Source organism: Mycothermus thermophilus (genome assembly GCF_041956435.1).
Source record: "Mycothermus thermophilus strain CBS 625.91 unplaced genomic scaffold VTJ04scaffold_4, whole genome shotgun sequence".
Taxonomy (NCBI): Eukaryota; Fungi; Ascomycota; class Sordariomycetes; order Sordariales; family Chaetomiaceae; genus Mycothermus; species Mycothermus thermophilus.
Window position 1 is genome coordinate 1,981,115 of NW_027191430.1, and position 13,313 is coordinate 1,994,427.

The following is a 13,313-nucleotide window of genomic DNA, read 5'->3' on the forward strand; positions in this document are numbered from 1 at the left end:
GAAAAGAAAGAAAGAAAGAAAGAAAGAAAGAAAGAAAGAAAGAAAGAAAGAAAGAAAGAAAGGATTGAACATGAATTCAACCGGGAAAGGGCTCACCAAGCCCTCTAGAATGGCTCCACAACGCAATTTCCACAGACATGAGAATGACCAGTCGAAGGAAGGTGCCGTATGTGGAGAGAGAGGGCAGTGGCTGCTGAAAAGAGAGTGGGTTGCCCGTGGTGTTCCATTCAGGAGCCGGAGCCCGAATCCAAGCACATTGAGTAAACCCATGACATTCAAACACCCATACCTGAATGCGGGACAACGCCTGACGGAGGATGTGGGAAATATGTATTGCAACGATTGCCAAACCTAGGCTTCTTACATTACAATCTCGCCCATCATCCGTCTATGACGAGAGAAAAAGACCCAAAGACCCCGCAAGTGATGAGCAACCATGATTGTGACAATAGTACATGTCCCGTCCCGCGAAGGAAACCACCATTACCCAACCGTTGTCCGAAATGCGCCGCCTACTACCCGTCGACCAGTACTCCGCTCGCTCCCCCTGAGTTAGCTCCCGTAGGCATCGTACGGGGCTGGTTCCGGCTACAAAAGCGCAGAACATGATTCGACTCTTGTTGACCACTCGCGCTTGCGACGGGCTGTATGCATAGGCGTATATACAGCTTGTTGACCCGAGCCGCGACGCGAGGGGCAAAGATATGGCGCGTTTAGCACGAGATGTTGAGGGTGGCCTTGGAGTTCATAAGCAAGGCAACAATGAGACCGTACAGACCTAGACAAGAAATGTTAGTCACGTATGTGGGTGATGGACTCGATATAACCATTCCCAACGTACCCAAAACTTCGGCGAAAATGAGAATCAGAATCATGCCGACGAACAGGCGGGGCTGCTGAGCAGTGCCGCGGACACCGGCGTCACCAACAATGCCGATGGCAAAGCCAGCGGCCATACCAGCGAGACCGACGGCCAAGCCCGCACCAAGCTGAATGAAACCCGTATAGAGCGAATAGCCGACTTGTGTGAGGGCGTCGGAGATCAGGACGGAGACGACGAGGCCGTAGATACCAATGATACCAGCCATAATGACGGGAACGATGTCTGTGTTGAGACGTCAGAAACACGGTCGTCCAGTATTAAGAGAGATTGGGATTTTGCGTACTCTTGACGATGAGGTCAGGCCGGAGGACACCCATGGCAGCAATGCCGACACCTGACTTGGCCGTGCCATAGGAGGCACCAAGGCAGGTGAAGACAATGGCTGCTGTGCAGCCCATGGCGCCGAAGAAGGGCTACAAATCAAGAATGTCAGTCTGATTCCGCAAGCCATCAAGTTGTGATGTTTGTGCAGCCTGATTGAAGGTCGATCCGGCGTTGCCGTTGACGTGGCCGTTGATCGGAGATTCGGTGGGATTCAAGGGAGGAGAGCACTAACCGCATACACGGGGCTACGGACACAGAACTGTTAGCAACAAAGATCATGGAAGATGGCAGCTCATCTTGATAAACGGAATTGATGGCTGGTGGCTGAGGGGAGATTGGTCCAGGGGTGACGGCGGCACTGCGCAGGCGCCGAATCGGTGCTTACCAGTATTCGGACATTGTGTAGAATTGGGGGGAATGTAGTTGTGGAGGCTGAAGAACGGAATTCTCAATGTCCGGCAGAGATGGAAATGGGCGGCGAGATGGAATAGCGTTTCTCGGAACTGGCGTGTGATGATGTCGATGGGTTTGTTGAGAGATGGTTGGATAGCTCGGCGAGGTGTTTCTCGTGTCGAGTTGCGGCAGGTTGGTTGGCTCCAGCCTCTCTGCTCGGCGCCTCGCAGCAACGCGCACTAGCCACAGCGCCACAGCGCCACAGTCCACGTGGGCGAGCGTCATGCGCTGCGCCAAGCCTTCCGCATTTGGCTTAGGTTGCATTGCATCTGCAATTTTCTGCCCAGGTTGACCGCCTAAAGTTTGCGCTCGCTTGGTTTGACCTGGTGCTGTTCTGCCTTCTGCCGTCGCAAAACTTGCAACAAACCCATCATCGCTCTCGCCGTCGCCCTCCGTCGTGCTCGTTGTAATAGCGTCCCAACGCCGACAATCCACGCCACCCCAGGGCGAGCAATCCGCAGTGAACCCTGGTGTCAACATTCACGTCTCCTTCAATATTTACCTGCACCCACCAGCCTCGGCAGCCGCTGCATCCGCAGCCCAAGCAACTTCTCAATCTCGGCGCATTCTCGAGACCTAGAGGTATCTCGAAGAGCTCAGCCGACTCCTTAACATAATGGCCGACCAGAACGATTCGGTTGCCTGGCCCAAGGCCGAGGACCCCGCCCTCGTCCAGGAGCTCCTGGACTGCGTCCAGCAGGCCAGCCACTACCGCCAGCTGAAGAAGGGTGCCAATGAGGCCACCAAGGCGTATGTTTCTTCTGCTCGATCTCATTTCTCTCCAATTCGGATTTTTGCTAACTAATTCCCAGTGTCAACCGTGGCACCGCCGAGCTGGTGATCCTCGCTGCTGACACTACCCCGCTGAGCATTGTCCTCCACATCCCCCTTATCAGCGAGGAGAAGAACGTGCCCTACGTGGTATGTAGCCCCCCTGTGAGGAAGCGGCGTAGCAGACAAAAAGAATCAACGCTGACTCATCTCCCACAGTACGTGCCCAGCAAGGTCGCTCTTGGCCGCGCTTGCGGTGTGTCGCGCTCCGTCATTGCGGTCGCTCTGACGTCGAACGAGGCTTCGGACCTCAACTCCAAGATCCGTGCCCTTCGCGAGAAGGTTGAGCGCCTGGCCATGTAATTTGTCAGGCCGGAGGATCTGGGTGGTTGGACCCGATAGAGGTGCCAAAGGGAATTTATTGAGGTGGGAACGTGAATGTGCCTGGATGTTGGGTTGGTCAGGGCGGATTAAGGGATTGGAGATAGCTAATACATATCCTCCAGTGTATATTATCTGGAGTGTTAGCTATTCCAAGGAATATGAACTGAATACATGACGAACGACACAGCGCAACCTATGCTCCGCAGTAACTACGTCGACTCAGGGTTGGGGTTGTGACCAGGGGCGAAGGCGTGGCGGGGTTTGCTCCAACCGGAAACTCCGGTTCCCAAGTTTCCAACCAGAGAACACTGTACCCCACACTGCCAACACCATCACACCCATCCGCTGGTTTGTTAATGTGCCCGATCCCGTGCCAGCGAGTCTGGTCCCATGAGAGAGCAGCATGAGTTTGGAGTATTACTCATGATGACAGCACGTCTACGCTAATCCCATCTTATTTTTCTACTGCATAATATCTTTTCCGTCCTCTCTGTTTGATGTACATTCCTCCGCCTCTACGGTCGCCTCGAGAGGTCCACTCTACCGGTCTCACACGTCTAGGAGAGGTATCTGTGGCTCATCCCCGTCTTGGGAAGTATACTCGCTGTATTCAATCATTACGTTATACATACATATACATATCTTCATCGACCCCCCTCTCACAGCCCCTGGCAAACCTCACATCGTATGGTTTAATCCCCCTCAATCATGCCAGGTCTGGCGCGCAAGGTGATCATCTGCGCCGCTGTAGACGGCCTGGTCTTACACCCGTTCGGCTCGCGTAGCACCAGCGGCGGCAGCAAAGAACCACAACAGCAGCAGCAACAACCACCCTCCTCTCGCCTCACCACCCTCGCTCCGGTCCGCATCCGCTACGGCGACGCCGCCATCTCGCCATGTCCCGCCTCCGCCGCGCCCGACCCGGCCTCGCTGCCGCCCAACGCCTCCTTCGAGGCCTTCGGCATCATCGGCCTGCTCACCGTCTTCCGCAACAGCTACCTCGTCTCCATCACCCGCCGGCAACAGGTCGCGCAGCTCCGGGGGGGGATGCCCGTGTATGTGATTACCGAGGTGGCGCTCACGCCCTGTGCTACCCGTCGCGAGGCCGAGGAGGCAGTCGCGAAGACGGCGAACGCGCTACGCAATGCTAGGGGGAGCGTGGCGGATGAGGAGAGGCGCGCTGTCGCTGCTGCTTCTGCTGGGGCAGGGGAAGGGGCGAACGCTCCTCCTCCGGTTGCGTCGTCGTCGGCGGGTGGGGCGGGGAGTGCAGATGAGACTGCGGCGGGGAGTGATGAAGTTGGGGAAGATGCGGAGGTGGGGAGTGATGTTGAGACGACGACCACCGGGTCCGGGTCCGGGTCTACCGGGGTTGGGAAGAGAAGCAGCGTTGCGCAGGATGTGATTGAGCGGAAGGGGAATTATGGGAGGTTTGCGCAGAGGTGGTTTAGTAGGTCGGGATGGGCGACGGATCAGAAGAGGATGATGGGATTGAGCGCCGAGGAGGGGTCAACTGCTGCGGTGAGCCAAGAGGCTGGGAGCAAGGCCAACGTCGGTGGTGCGGCAAAGTCGCCGTATGGCAGCGACCTTGACGCCCCGGACGGCAGCGAAGCGGCGAGGAACCTTCTCCCCAAGCTCCTGCGCACAACCCAGATATTCTTTGGATCAAGCAAAACGTTCTACTTCTCCTACGACATCGACATCACCCGCAGGCTGGCTGATAGCTTGCGATCACCGTCCACTACCACCCCCCTCGTCCCTCTCCACGACCGCGTCGACCCAAATTACTTCTGGAATCGGCACTTGCTCCGGCCGTTCATCGACGCCGGCATCGACAGTCTCGCGTTACCGCTCATGCAAGGCTTCGTCGGCCAACGTACCTTTGTCGTGGATAGCCACCCGCCGCAGGTCGACCATGAACGGGGCCTCGAGGAATCGGTTGAACTATCTCCGCTCCCATCGCGGGCCGCCAGCCCGGTGCCTTCGGCCTCACCTGTGCCGATAGACCGGATCGCCTCGCCAGTTCCGGGGTTGAGACCGACAGAGAGGCGCTACGATATCACGCTCATTTCTCGGCGCTCGGTCAAGAGAGCAGGGCTGCGGTATCTACGCCGGGGTATTGATGAGGATGGGAATGTAGCGAACTGTGTCGAGACGGAACAGTTGCTGTGCCCGACCGAGCTCAACACGAGCGGTGGTACCGTCAGCGGTGGGGAGCGCATCTACTCCTTTGTCCAGATGCGCGGGAGTATCCCGTTATTCTTCACGCAGTCGCCGTACTCGCTCAAGCCGGCGCCTGTGATGCGGCATTCGGCTGATGCCAATTTTGCCGCGCTGCGGAAGCACTTTGCTGGGCTGAGACAGAGATACGGAATCGCGGGCGGTGATTACGCTGCCGTGCTTGCGGTGAATTTGGTGGAAAAACACGGCATTGAGGCGCCTCTGGGGGAGATGTATGAGCAGACCGTACAGAGGTTGAACGAGGAGGAAAAGGGACAGGCTACGCCCGTCGGGTTTGAATGGTTCGACTTCCATGCGGTATGCCGAGGGATGAAGTTCGAAAATGTGTCGTTACTTCTGGACAAGCTGGGTAAGAAACTGGAGAGCTACGGGAGTGCCGTCGCCATCGTCCGGCCATCCACTCCGGCCCCGGCGGCAACAACAGAGCAGCCCCAGGGCGAGCGTCTACCGCTTGCCGCTCTTGCCGCGCACCAGACAGGCATCCTGCGGACCAACTGCATGGACTGCTTGGACCGGACGAACGTGTGCCAGAGCTCCTTCGCAAAGCACATGCTGGAGGTGCAGCTGCATGAAGAAGGCTTCGATGTGGCGGCCCAGGCGGATCAGGAGCAGGCGTGGTTCAACACCTTGTGGGCGGATAATGGAGACGCCATCTCGAAGCAATATGCTTCGACGGGGGCGATGAAGGGTGACTATACGCGCACGAGGAAGAGGAACATTGGAGGAGCGTTGACCGACGCAGGGTTGTCATTGACGAGGCTGTTCAACGGGTGAGTGTTCCGAATGCCGTGCTTGAAATTCATGAAAGACTAACACGCCTGGCAGGATGTTCAACGACTTCTTCCTCCAAGCCAGCATCGACTTTCTCCTTGGCAACGTCACCGCCCTCGTCTTCGAAGAGTTCGAGGCCACCATGATGACCAAGGACCCAGCCGTATCCATGCAAAACATGCGCCAACAAGCCATCGAGCTTTCGCAGAAGCGGGTCATCGCCGACGAGTCCGAGGAGCTCGTGGGCGGGTGGACGATGCTCACGCCGCGCACGCCCGACACCATCCGCGGACCGGAGCTCGAGGAGGCCGTCCTCCTCCTGACCAACACGGCCCTCTACCTCTGCCGCTTCGACTGGGACCTCGACAAGGTCTCGTCGTTTGAGCGCGTCGACCTCGCCCACGTCCGCCGCGTCCGCTTCGGCACCTACATCACCTCCACCATCTCCCCGACGCAAACCGACGAGATGCGCAACGTCGGGCTGGTAGTCGAGTACCAACCCGGCGAAACTGACGTCACCCGCGTCAACACCCGCTCGCTGTCGTCGTCCATCCCTTCGTCCCCGTCCAGCCCCGAGGCACCTACCGCCGCCGTCTCGGGAATCGCGAACTTCCTGTCCCGACGACCGGCCGCTCCGCCGCCGCCCCCGACGCGAAAGATTGCGCTGAAGGCTTTGCACAGCCAGGACTCCCTGGTCGGGGGTAGCGGCAAGCAGCAAGAGGAAGAGCCCGGCGCGGTGACGCAGATGAGCGAGTTCCAGCAGGTGGTGGTGATCGCGTCCGAGATTGAGCGGTTGGCCATCAAGAACCAGCCCAGGTTGGAGGGCAAGACGCCGGAGGAGGCCAACCTGCTGCAGAAGGGCGACATCATTTCGCTGGCGGAAGCGAAGAAGAATACAACCATTCTGGAACAATTGGGGCATAGGGTGAAGAAGTTGGTTTGGGCGTGAGGTGGGACGGGGATTGGGATTGTCTTCACCTTTCTCCGTGGACCCCCTTTCAACTCTCGTCTTCTTCCTCCTCCGCCTCTTCTGCCCGATATAAATGCATTTGAAACCTCATATTCTCCAACTGAATCGGATAATCCAACCCGGCCCCATCCCCAGGCAGCCTGAACCAAACGCTCTCTCTCGACTCGACCTTCTCCCACCGTCTGCCTCCAACGGGGTTCTTGCGCGTCGTGTCCACCACCACGCGATCCAGCAACCAGTGCATCGGATACCGCTTCGCCTCCTTCCCGACGCTGGTTTCGGAGTAGCTCCCCGGGCTGTCCACGACCAGGAGCAGCGACCCCGGCGGGACGACGGAGGTGAGCGCGAGCAGGAAGGCGGTGGTCTTGCCGACCCCGCCGGCGGTGAAGAGCTCGTTGAGAGTGAAGAGGATCGTGATCAGCACCGGGGTTGTTGTTGTGGTTGAGCCACCGACCAGCGAGGCGAGTTCGGCTTTGGATAGGGCGAGGACGTCGCGCTGCAGGAAGGTTGGGGTGAGAGTTGAAGAGGGAGGGACGAAGGGTTTGTTGGCCTGCTTGGCGGCTTCGCTGGCGTATTTGGAGAGGGGAGGCGGGGTGGTGAGCGCGGTGGTTAGTTTGAATATGACGTCCTCCCAGGGGCCCGAGTCAAGGAGGGTGATGGAGGTTGAGAGCGGGGAGGGGTGCTGGTGCAGGAGAGCCGCTGCGGCGACAAGTTCGGCTGCGCCCCCGCCGACGGAGACGATCTTGAGGTTTTGAGAGGATGTTGATGGCGTGGTTTCCTCTGCCTCGGCGGTGTGCTTGTCATTGTCGTCCTCCTTGCCTGGCATGGACAACAAGGGCTCGAGATAGTGATCTACTAGCCCACATAGCACCGAGGCATAGCACAGCGCCCGAGTTGGACTCCACCGGGCGGCGTACGCATCCAAGTTCTCGGCATGGCCGAATGCTCGTGCAAAATCCCGATCGTACAGGGCTTGCTTCACCGACTGCAGCTTGGTGGTGAGATGGGGGGACGAGAGAACGTCGTTGAAGGCGCGCCGGAAAATGTCCAAGACACGCTGTTGATATTTGGGGTCACTGTCGTATACAGTCTTTTTTGGAGGATCCTGAGCGTCCTGGTCATCTTTTGGCGTCTCGATCCTATTCCTGCCCCCCTTGAGATCCTTTTGATTGTTCTGTTGTTGTTGTTGTTGTCTCTGAGACGGAGCATTGCCCTTCTTAGAAGACCGGGTCGTCCCGGTTTTTTTCCTGCCCGTCATGTTTCCTCGCGCGTTTGTTGTGATGACGATATCTCGACTCTCAGCCTCATCAACAGGGTGAGTATTGTTATCAAACAGAACAGGGCCAGAGCTGGTCACCAGGGTGTCTGTCCACCATGGCCGAGATCGAGATTGAAATTAGCCTGAATTCAATGCCCCTCGTGGAAGACCAGGAAGGGATGTTTGATGGGTCCACCGCAAAATTTGGCTCATGATTCCAATATTGAACCCTAACCCTGAATTGATGATACTGGAGGGGTAGTTCGGGTGCCCCGCATATAACTTTTGTAACCACACCTCCTCTCGAAGCGCAAGGTCGCGACGTTCTGAGCATCATCAGAGACATTCGGACAAGATTCCAAACCAACGGGATTCTATGCAGTCACCTTGCTTTGCCATAAGCAAATTCTGTACTCTGGGCCTGAGGAGACGATTCAATGAGGAGATCTAAGCATTAAAGTTTATCTAAGCTTTAGTCGATGTTCCAGGAAAAGCAGCATTGAAGTCCCCGCAATGGTGACACCAGTGGACTCGAGGTATGGAGGCACATCGGTATAGTACATGAAACCAAGCTGCAGCAGACATTGTCCCAAAAGACAATGGAACAACGGCAGCGTCGGCAGAGTTGCGTCACAGTCGCGCAGCGCACGGGAAATCCGCACCACCATTGTTTCTGAGAATATCCACGGTCTAGAGGGGCGTGACTTGATGCCGCAGCTCGGCATGACTAAGCACTCTACTAGTACTTCGACGTTGGCGGAACACGCGGAAAGCACGCACACAAGTGCTAGATCATGTAATCAAGTCCATCGAGGGAGGCGACATTGTCATGACGAGGAACAGAGTTTCAGTCATGACAGGGCAGGGCAGGGCAGGGCGAGTGGGGGGCCGCAGGCTGGTGGAAAAAGATATCTCCAACGAACACACTCAGGTTGTTCGCCAACATCTCCGAGGGGCCATGGACCGGGAAACCGTGTACGTAAACAGACGAGGCTAACATGGATGACATGGATCTCCCCGGGCCCCTGCTCGCTCACCATCCAGCAGCACCGGTAACCGGCCCCTCGCCATCTCCGATTCAGGACTCGCGTCGCCTTATGGTGGTGGCTTGACAGGGGGCAATGGAAGAGAAGTGAAGCGGGAAGCACCATCAGACGTGTGGGCGGCGCTGACAAAACCCGGCAGAGAGCTGTGTAAGAGGAAAACTCCACTGTGGCATTCATCCGGGCGAACCAGATTCCCCCGTCGTTTCACGGCGGCTTGCGGCTTCCAAGTGCTGGGGCGTTGATTACCCCACCTGCCCTCCAGGAGGAGCATGGAAAATTCCCCCAACGCGGGAAGAGAGGGTCGTTCCTGGCACGCAGCGACATAAAACTACATCACCCCACCTCGTCTTGAACCTGAGACCGTCTTGTTTCTCTCGTCTTCTTCCCTCCAACAAACCTCTTGTCACGGTCGAGAATTGAGCCCTTGGAACGCACCTCAGATCTGAGCTCGAAGATTGCAAACATGGGCTACACCGACGTTGACCAGCTCGCCATCAACACCATCCGCGTGCTCGCCGTATGTTCCTGCCCCTCCCCGCTCTCAAACCTCATGACCCCGCCCCCGCCAAAGAAAAGACCGGCGTGCTTCTGCTCCTCCACCCTGGACAGCAAAAAAACAAAAGAAGAACCGCTGGCCATTCTAACACACGGGGACCCTCTATCATGGCCGTCTACATGATCAATTGCTCACAATGCCGTCCTCCAGGCTGATGCGACGTTCCACGCCAACTCGGGCCACCCGGGTGCGCCGATGTAAGCTCCTCCTGTTCCTCTTGAGGCTTCCTCTTGAGAATTGCCAGCTCTCACTGGCCGCCGATGCCGGATCCAGCATGCTGACCAGAACCGCAGGGGCATGGCTCCCGTCGCCCACGTCCTCTTCAACCGGATCATGAGGTTCAACCCCAAGAACCCCAACTGGCTCAACCGTGATCGCTTCGTGCTCTCGTAAGTTCCCCGCGTTGCTCAATTGGTGTGGCATGTTGTCTGACTCGCACCCCAGCAACGGCCACGGCTGCATGCTTCAGTATGCTCTCCTCCACCTCTACGGCTACGAGGTCTCTATCGAGGATCTGAAGAACTTCCGGGTAAGTTTACATGTTCTTCTGTTCCATTGTCCCACGGTTCACTGATTTTGTCTCTCCAGCAAGTTGACAGCATCACCCCCGGCCACCCTGAGGCCCACGACACTCCTGGTGTGGAGGTCACCACTGGCCCTCTTGGTCAGGGTATCAGCAATGCTGTTGGTCTTGCCATTGCCCAGGCTCACACGGCTGCCGTCTTCAACAAGCCGGGTTATGAGATCTCCAACAACTACACATACTGCTTCCTTGGCGATGGCTGCCTCATGGAGGGTGTCTCTGCTGAGGCGTGCTCGCTGGCCGGCCACCTTCAGCTCGGCAACCTGATTGCCATCTGGGACGACAACCACATCACCATTGATGGTGACACCAACCAGGCCTTCACCGAGGATGTGCTCAAGCGCTACGAGTCGTATGGCTGGCACGTCTTGACTGTCGAGAACGGCAACGATGACCTGGAGGGCATTGAGGCTGCCATCCGCAAGGCCCAGGAGGTCAAGGACAAGCCCACCCTCATCCAGCTCAAGACCATCATCGGCTACGGCTCCAAGCAGCAGGGCACCCACGGCGTCCACGGCTCCCCGCTCAAGGCCGACGACATCAAGCAGCTGAAGGAGAAGTTCGGCTTCAACCCCGAGCAGAGCTTCGTCGTCCCTCAGGAGGTTTACGACCTCTGCAACAAGGCCGCCGCTGCCGGCGCCGCTGCTGAGGAGGAGTGGAACCAGCTGCTCGCCAAGTACGCCCAGGAGTACAAGGCCGAGTACGACGACCTGCAGCGCCGCCTGCGCGGCGACCTCCCTGAGGGCTGGGAGAAGCACCTCCCTACCTACACCCCCTCCGACCCTGCCGTCGCGTCGCGCAAGCTCTCCGAGACCGTGCTCAACAAGATATTCGATGTCATCCCCGAGCTGGTTGGTGGCTCGGCTGACCTGACGGGCTCCAACCTGACCAGGTCCAAGGGCGCCATCGACTTCCAGCCCCCGGCGACGGGCCTGGGTACCTACGCTGGTCGCTACATCCGCTTCGGTGTGCGTGAGCACGGTATGGGTGCCATCCTGAACGGCCTGGCTGCCTACGGCACCATCATCCCCTATGGCGGCACCTTCCTCAACTTTGTCTCGTACGCCGCTGGTGCTGTCCGCCTGTCTTCTCTCTCGCGCGTGCGCGTCATTTGGGTCGCCACCCACGACTCGATCGGTCTCGGCGAGGACGGCCCGACTCACCAGCCTATTGAGACCCTGGCTCACTTCCGTGCTCTTCCCAACTGCATGGTCTGGCGCCCGGCCGATGGCAATGAGACCAGCGCTGCCTACTACGTTGCTCTCATCTCCAAGCACACTCCCAGCATCCTGGCCCTCTCGCGCCAGAACCTGCCTCAGCTCGAGGGTTCCGTCATCGAGAAGGCCATCAAGGGTGGCTACGTCCTCCAGGAGGTGGAGGGCGCCGACATCACCCTGGTGGCCACCGGCTCCGAGGTGGCGCTCTGCGTCGACGCCGCCAAGGAGCTTCTTTCCAAGCACAACATCAAGGCCCGCGTTGTCTCGCTCCCGTGCTTCGAGGTGTTCGATGCTCAGGACAAGGAGTACCGCCTCAGCGTTCTCCCCGACGGCATCCCGTCGCTGTCGGTTGAGGTCATGAGCACCCTGGGATGGGAGAGGTATGCTCATGAGCAGTTCGGCCTGAACCGGTTCGGTATCTCTGGCCCGTACAAGGATGTTTACAAGGCAAGTCTTCTGTGCTTTCCCACTATTGTTGCAGACCCCTATGCTAACTCCTCCACCTACAGAGGTTCGAGTTCACCCCTGAGGGTATCGCCAAGCGTGCCATCGCCACCATCAACTTCTGGAAGGATGTGCCCAACATCCGGTCGCCCATCAACCGCGCCTTTGAGCAGCTTATTTAAGTTGAGCCGAAGGAGAGGAAGATGCAGGGATATATGGAGGATAAGGAAGGCATGGCGAACAGAGTCGGTTTTAGTCCAAGGTTCTTAGGCACTTCAGGTTTTCTCTTTTATCAGGGCCTGAGGTGGAAGTAAACAGAAGGGTATTGCGTTGGGTGTTGGCGGGAAAATGCTGTTATGTCACTTGTTTAACGATGATCTTGGGAGAAGCAAATAGACTTTTCGTTGCTGCTACCATGTTGCGTACTTAGCCCCTTTTGCCTGGATGTCTCGATGTTTTACCTATGCTTGTGTTGCTGATGATACCTGTGACAAATCCCAACAAGACTAACTAGGTACATAGGTTGCATGCGGCGATATCTCTCTCTAATTCCCATGGTTACCTGAACTCTGAGAGTATCTAAGAATGAGTCTCGACTCCGAGAAAAGATGAAATGACGGAAAGGCAAAAGAGTGCTGTGTGTTGAGCAGGTTTTCCCGAAAGCCAAAGGTTCCTCCCAATTCTTGTCCCCGATCATCGACTAACTAGGTACATACAGAAAGGAGTAAAAGAAAAGCAGAGAAGATAGATAGATGATAGACCTAAAACCAAGCCAACCAACCAACCAGCCAGGACCCTGCCGCTCCCCGACGCCAAACAGATGCATGCCGTATTCTTTCTCGCCCCTGCCACCCGTCCATCTTTGTGAGAGAGAGAGAGAGAGAGAAAGGAAAAAGGAAAAAGACAAAAATAAGGAAAACAAAGTAAAAAAAGACGGCTAGCTCTTCCATCGCGGGGCCATGCTTCTTGTGAACTGTGTGTTGGCTGTTTGTTGTGTTTTGCTTGATGGAAATCGTCATCGTTGCCTACTTCTCGCTCCCGCACCGCCACCAGCAGAAGCAGAAGCAGCAGCAGCAGCAGCCCTCCTTCTCCTCACCGCGGCAGCCAGCCCGGATCCCGAAGATGCCGAAGATCCCCCTTGAGACCTGCACTGCTGCTGCTGCTGCTGTCGCGGTTCTCTTCCCGTGGGAGAAGGAGGTGGAGGGGGAGGGGCTACACCCCCACTCCCGCCCTCACTACTTCCACCCGAGCTAGTACGACTTCCCTCGGCTGCCGCAGCTGCTCCGGTTGTAGTAGTAGTGGTGGTGGTGGTGGTGGTAGTAGAGCGCGACGACGTTTCTTCTTCCGGGCTCCCCTGCTGGCCTGACCGGGTTCCACCAGAACCAAGCCTAGACCCAGAACCGTCACCTTGCCGT

General features: G+C 57.4%; 6 protein-coding genes across 6 annotated transcripts; 4 read left to right on the forward strand and 2 right to left on the reverse strand.

Annotated features, from left to right (window-relative positions):
* Positions 1–713: 713 nt before the first annotated feature.
* Positions 714–1,606, reverse strand: VTJ04DRAFT_6465 (uncharacterized protein; the record flags this gene model as incomplete). Its single annotated transcript, XM_069364687.1, has 5 exons — positions 714–778; positions 842–1,105; positions 1,167–1,296; positions 1,440–1,452; positions 1,593–1,606. 5 exons carry the CDS (start codon positions 1,604–1,606, stop codon positions 714–716), a joined length of 486 nt encoding a protein of 161 aa, XP_069218489.1.
* A 670-nt stretch (positions 1,607–2,276) lies between these two features.
* On the forward strand, positions 2,277–2,794 carry VTJ04DRAFT_6466 (uncharacterized protein; the record flags this gene model as incomplete). Its single annotated transcript, XM_069364688.1, has 3 exons — positions 2,277–2,410; positions 2,473–2,581; positions 2,651–2,794. The coding sequence occupies 3 exons, from the start codon at positions 2,277–2,279 to the stop codon at positions 2,792–2,794; spliced, it is 387 nt and encodes a 128-aa protein (XP_069218490.1).
* Positions 2,795–3,523: 729 nt separating this feature from the next.
* On the forward strand, positions 3,524–6,773 carry VTJ04DRAFT_6467 (uncharacterized protein; the record flags this gene model as incomplete). Its single annotated transcript, XM_069364689.1, has 2 exons — positions 3,524–5,823; positions 5,879–6,773. The coding sequence occupies 2 exons, from the start codon at positions 3,524–3,526 to the stop codon at positions 6,771–6,773; spliced, it is 3,195 nt and encodes a 1,064-aa protein (XP_069218491.1).
* A 49-nt stretch (positions 6,774–6,822) lies between these two features.
* On the reverse strand, positions 6,823–8,052 carry VTJ04DRAFT_6468 (uncharacterized protein; the record flags this gene model as incomplete). Its single annotated transcript, XM_069364690.1, has 1 exon — positions 6,823–8,052. The coding sequence occupies one exon, from the start codon at positions 8,050–8,052 to the stop codon at positions 6,823–6,825; it is 1,230 nt and encodes a 409-aa protein (XP_069218492.1).
* Positions 8,053–9,561: 1,509 nt separating this feature from the next.
* VTJ04DRAFT_6469 (uncharacterized protein) lies at positions 9,562–12,080 on the forward strand (the record flags this gene model as incomplete). The annotated part of the gene is made up of 6 exons (XM_069364691.1): positions 9,562–9,615; positions 9,805–9,851; positions 9,948–10,043; positions 10,099–10,183; positions 10,243–11,901; positions 11,964–12,080. 6 exons carry the CDS (start codon positions 9,562–9,564, stop codon positions 12,078–12,080), a joined length of 2,058 nt encoding a protein of 685 aa, XP_069218493.1.
* An 823-nt stretch (positions 12,081–12,903) lies between these two features.
* On the forward strand, positions 12,904–13,152 carry VTJ04DRAFT_6470 (uncharacterized protein; the record flags this gene model as incomplete). The annotated part of the gene is made up of 1 exon (XM_069364693.1): positions 12,904–13,152. One exon carries the CDS (start codon positions 12,904–12,906, stop codon positions 13,150–13,152), a length of 249 nt encoding a protein of 82 aa, XP_069218494.1.
* Positions 13,153–13,313: the final 161 nt, after the last annotated feature.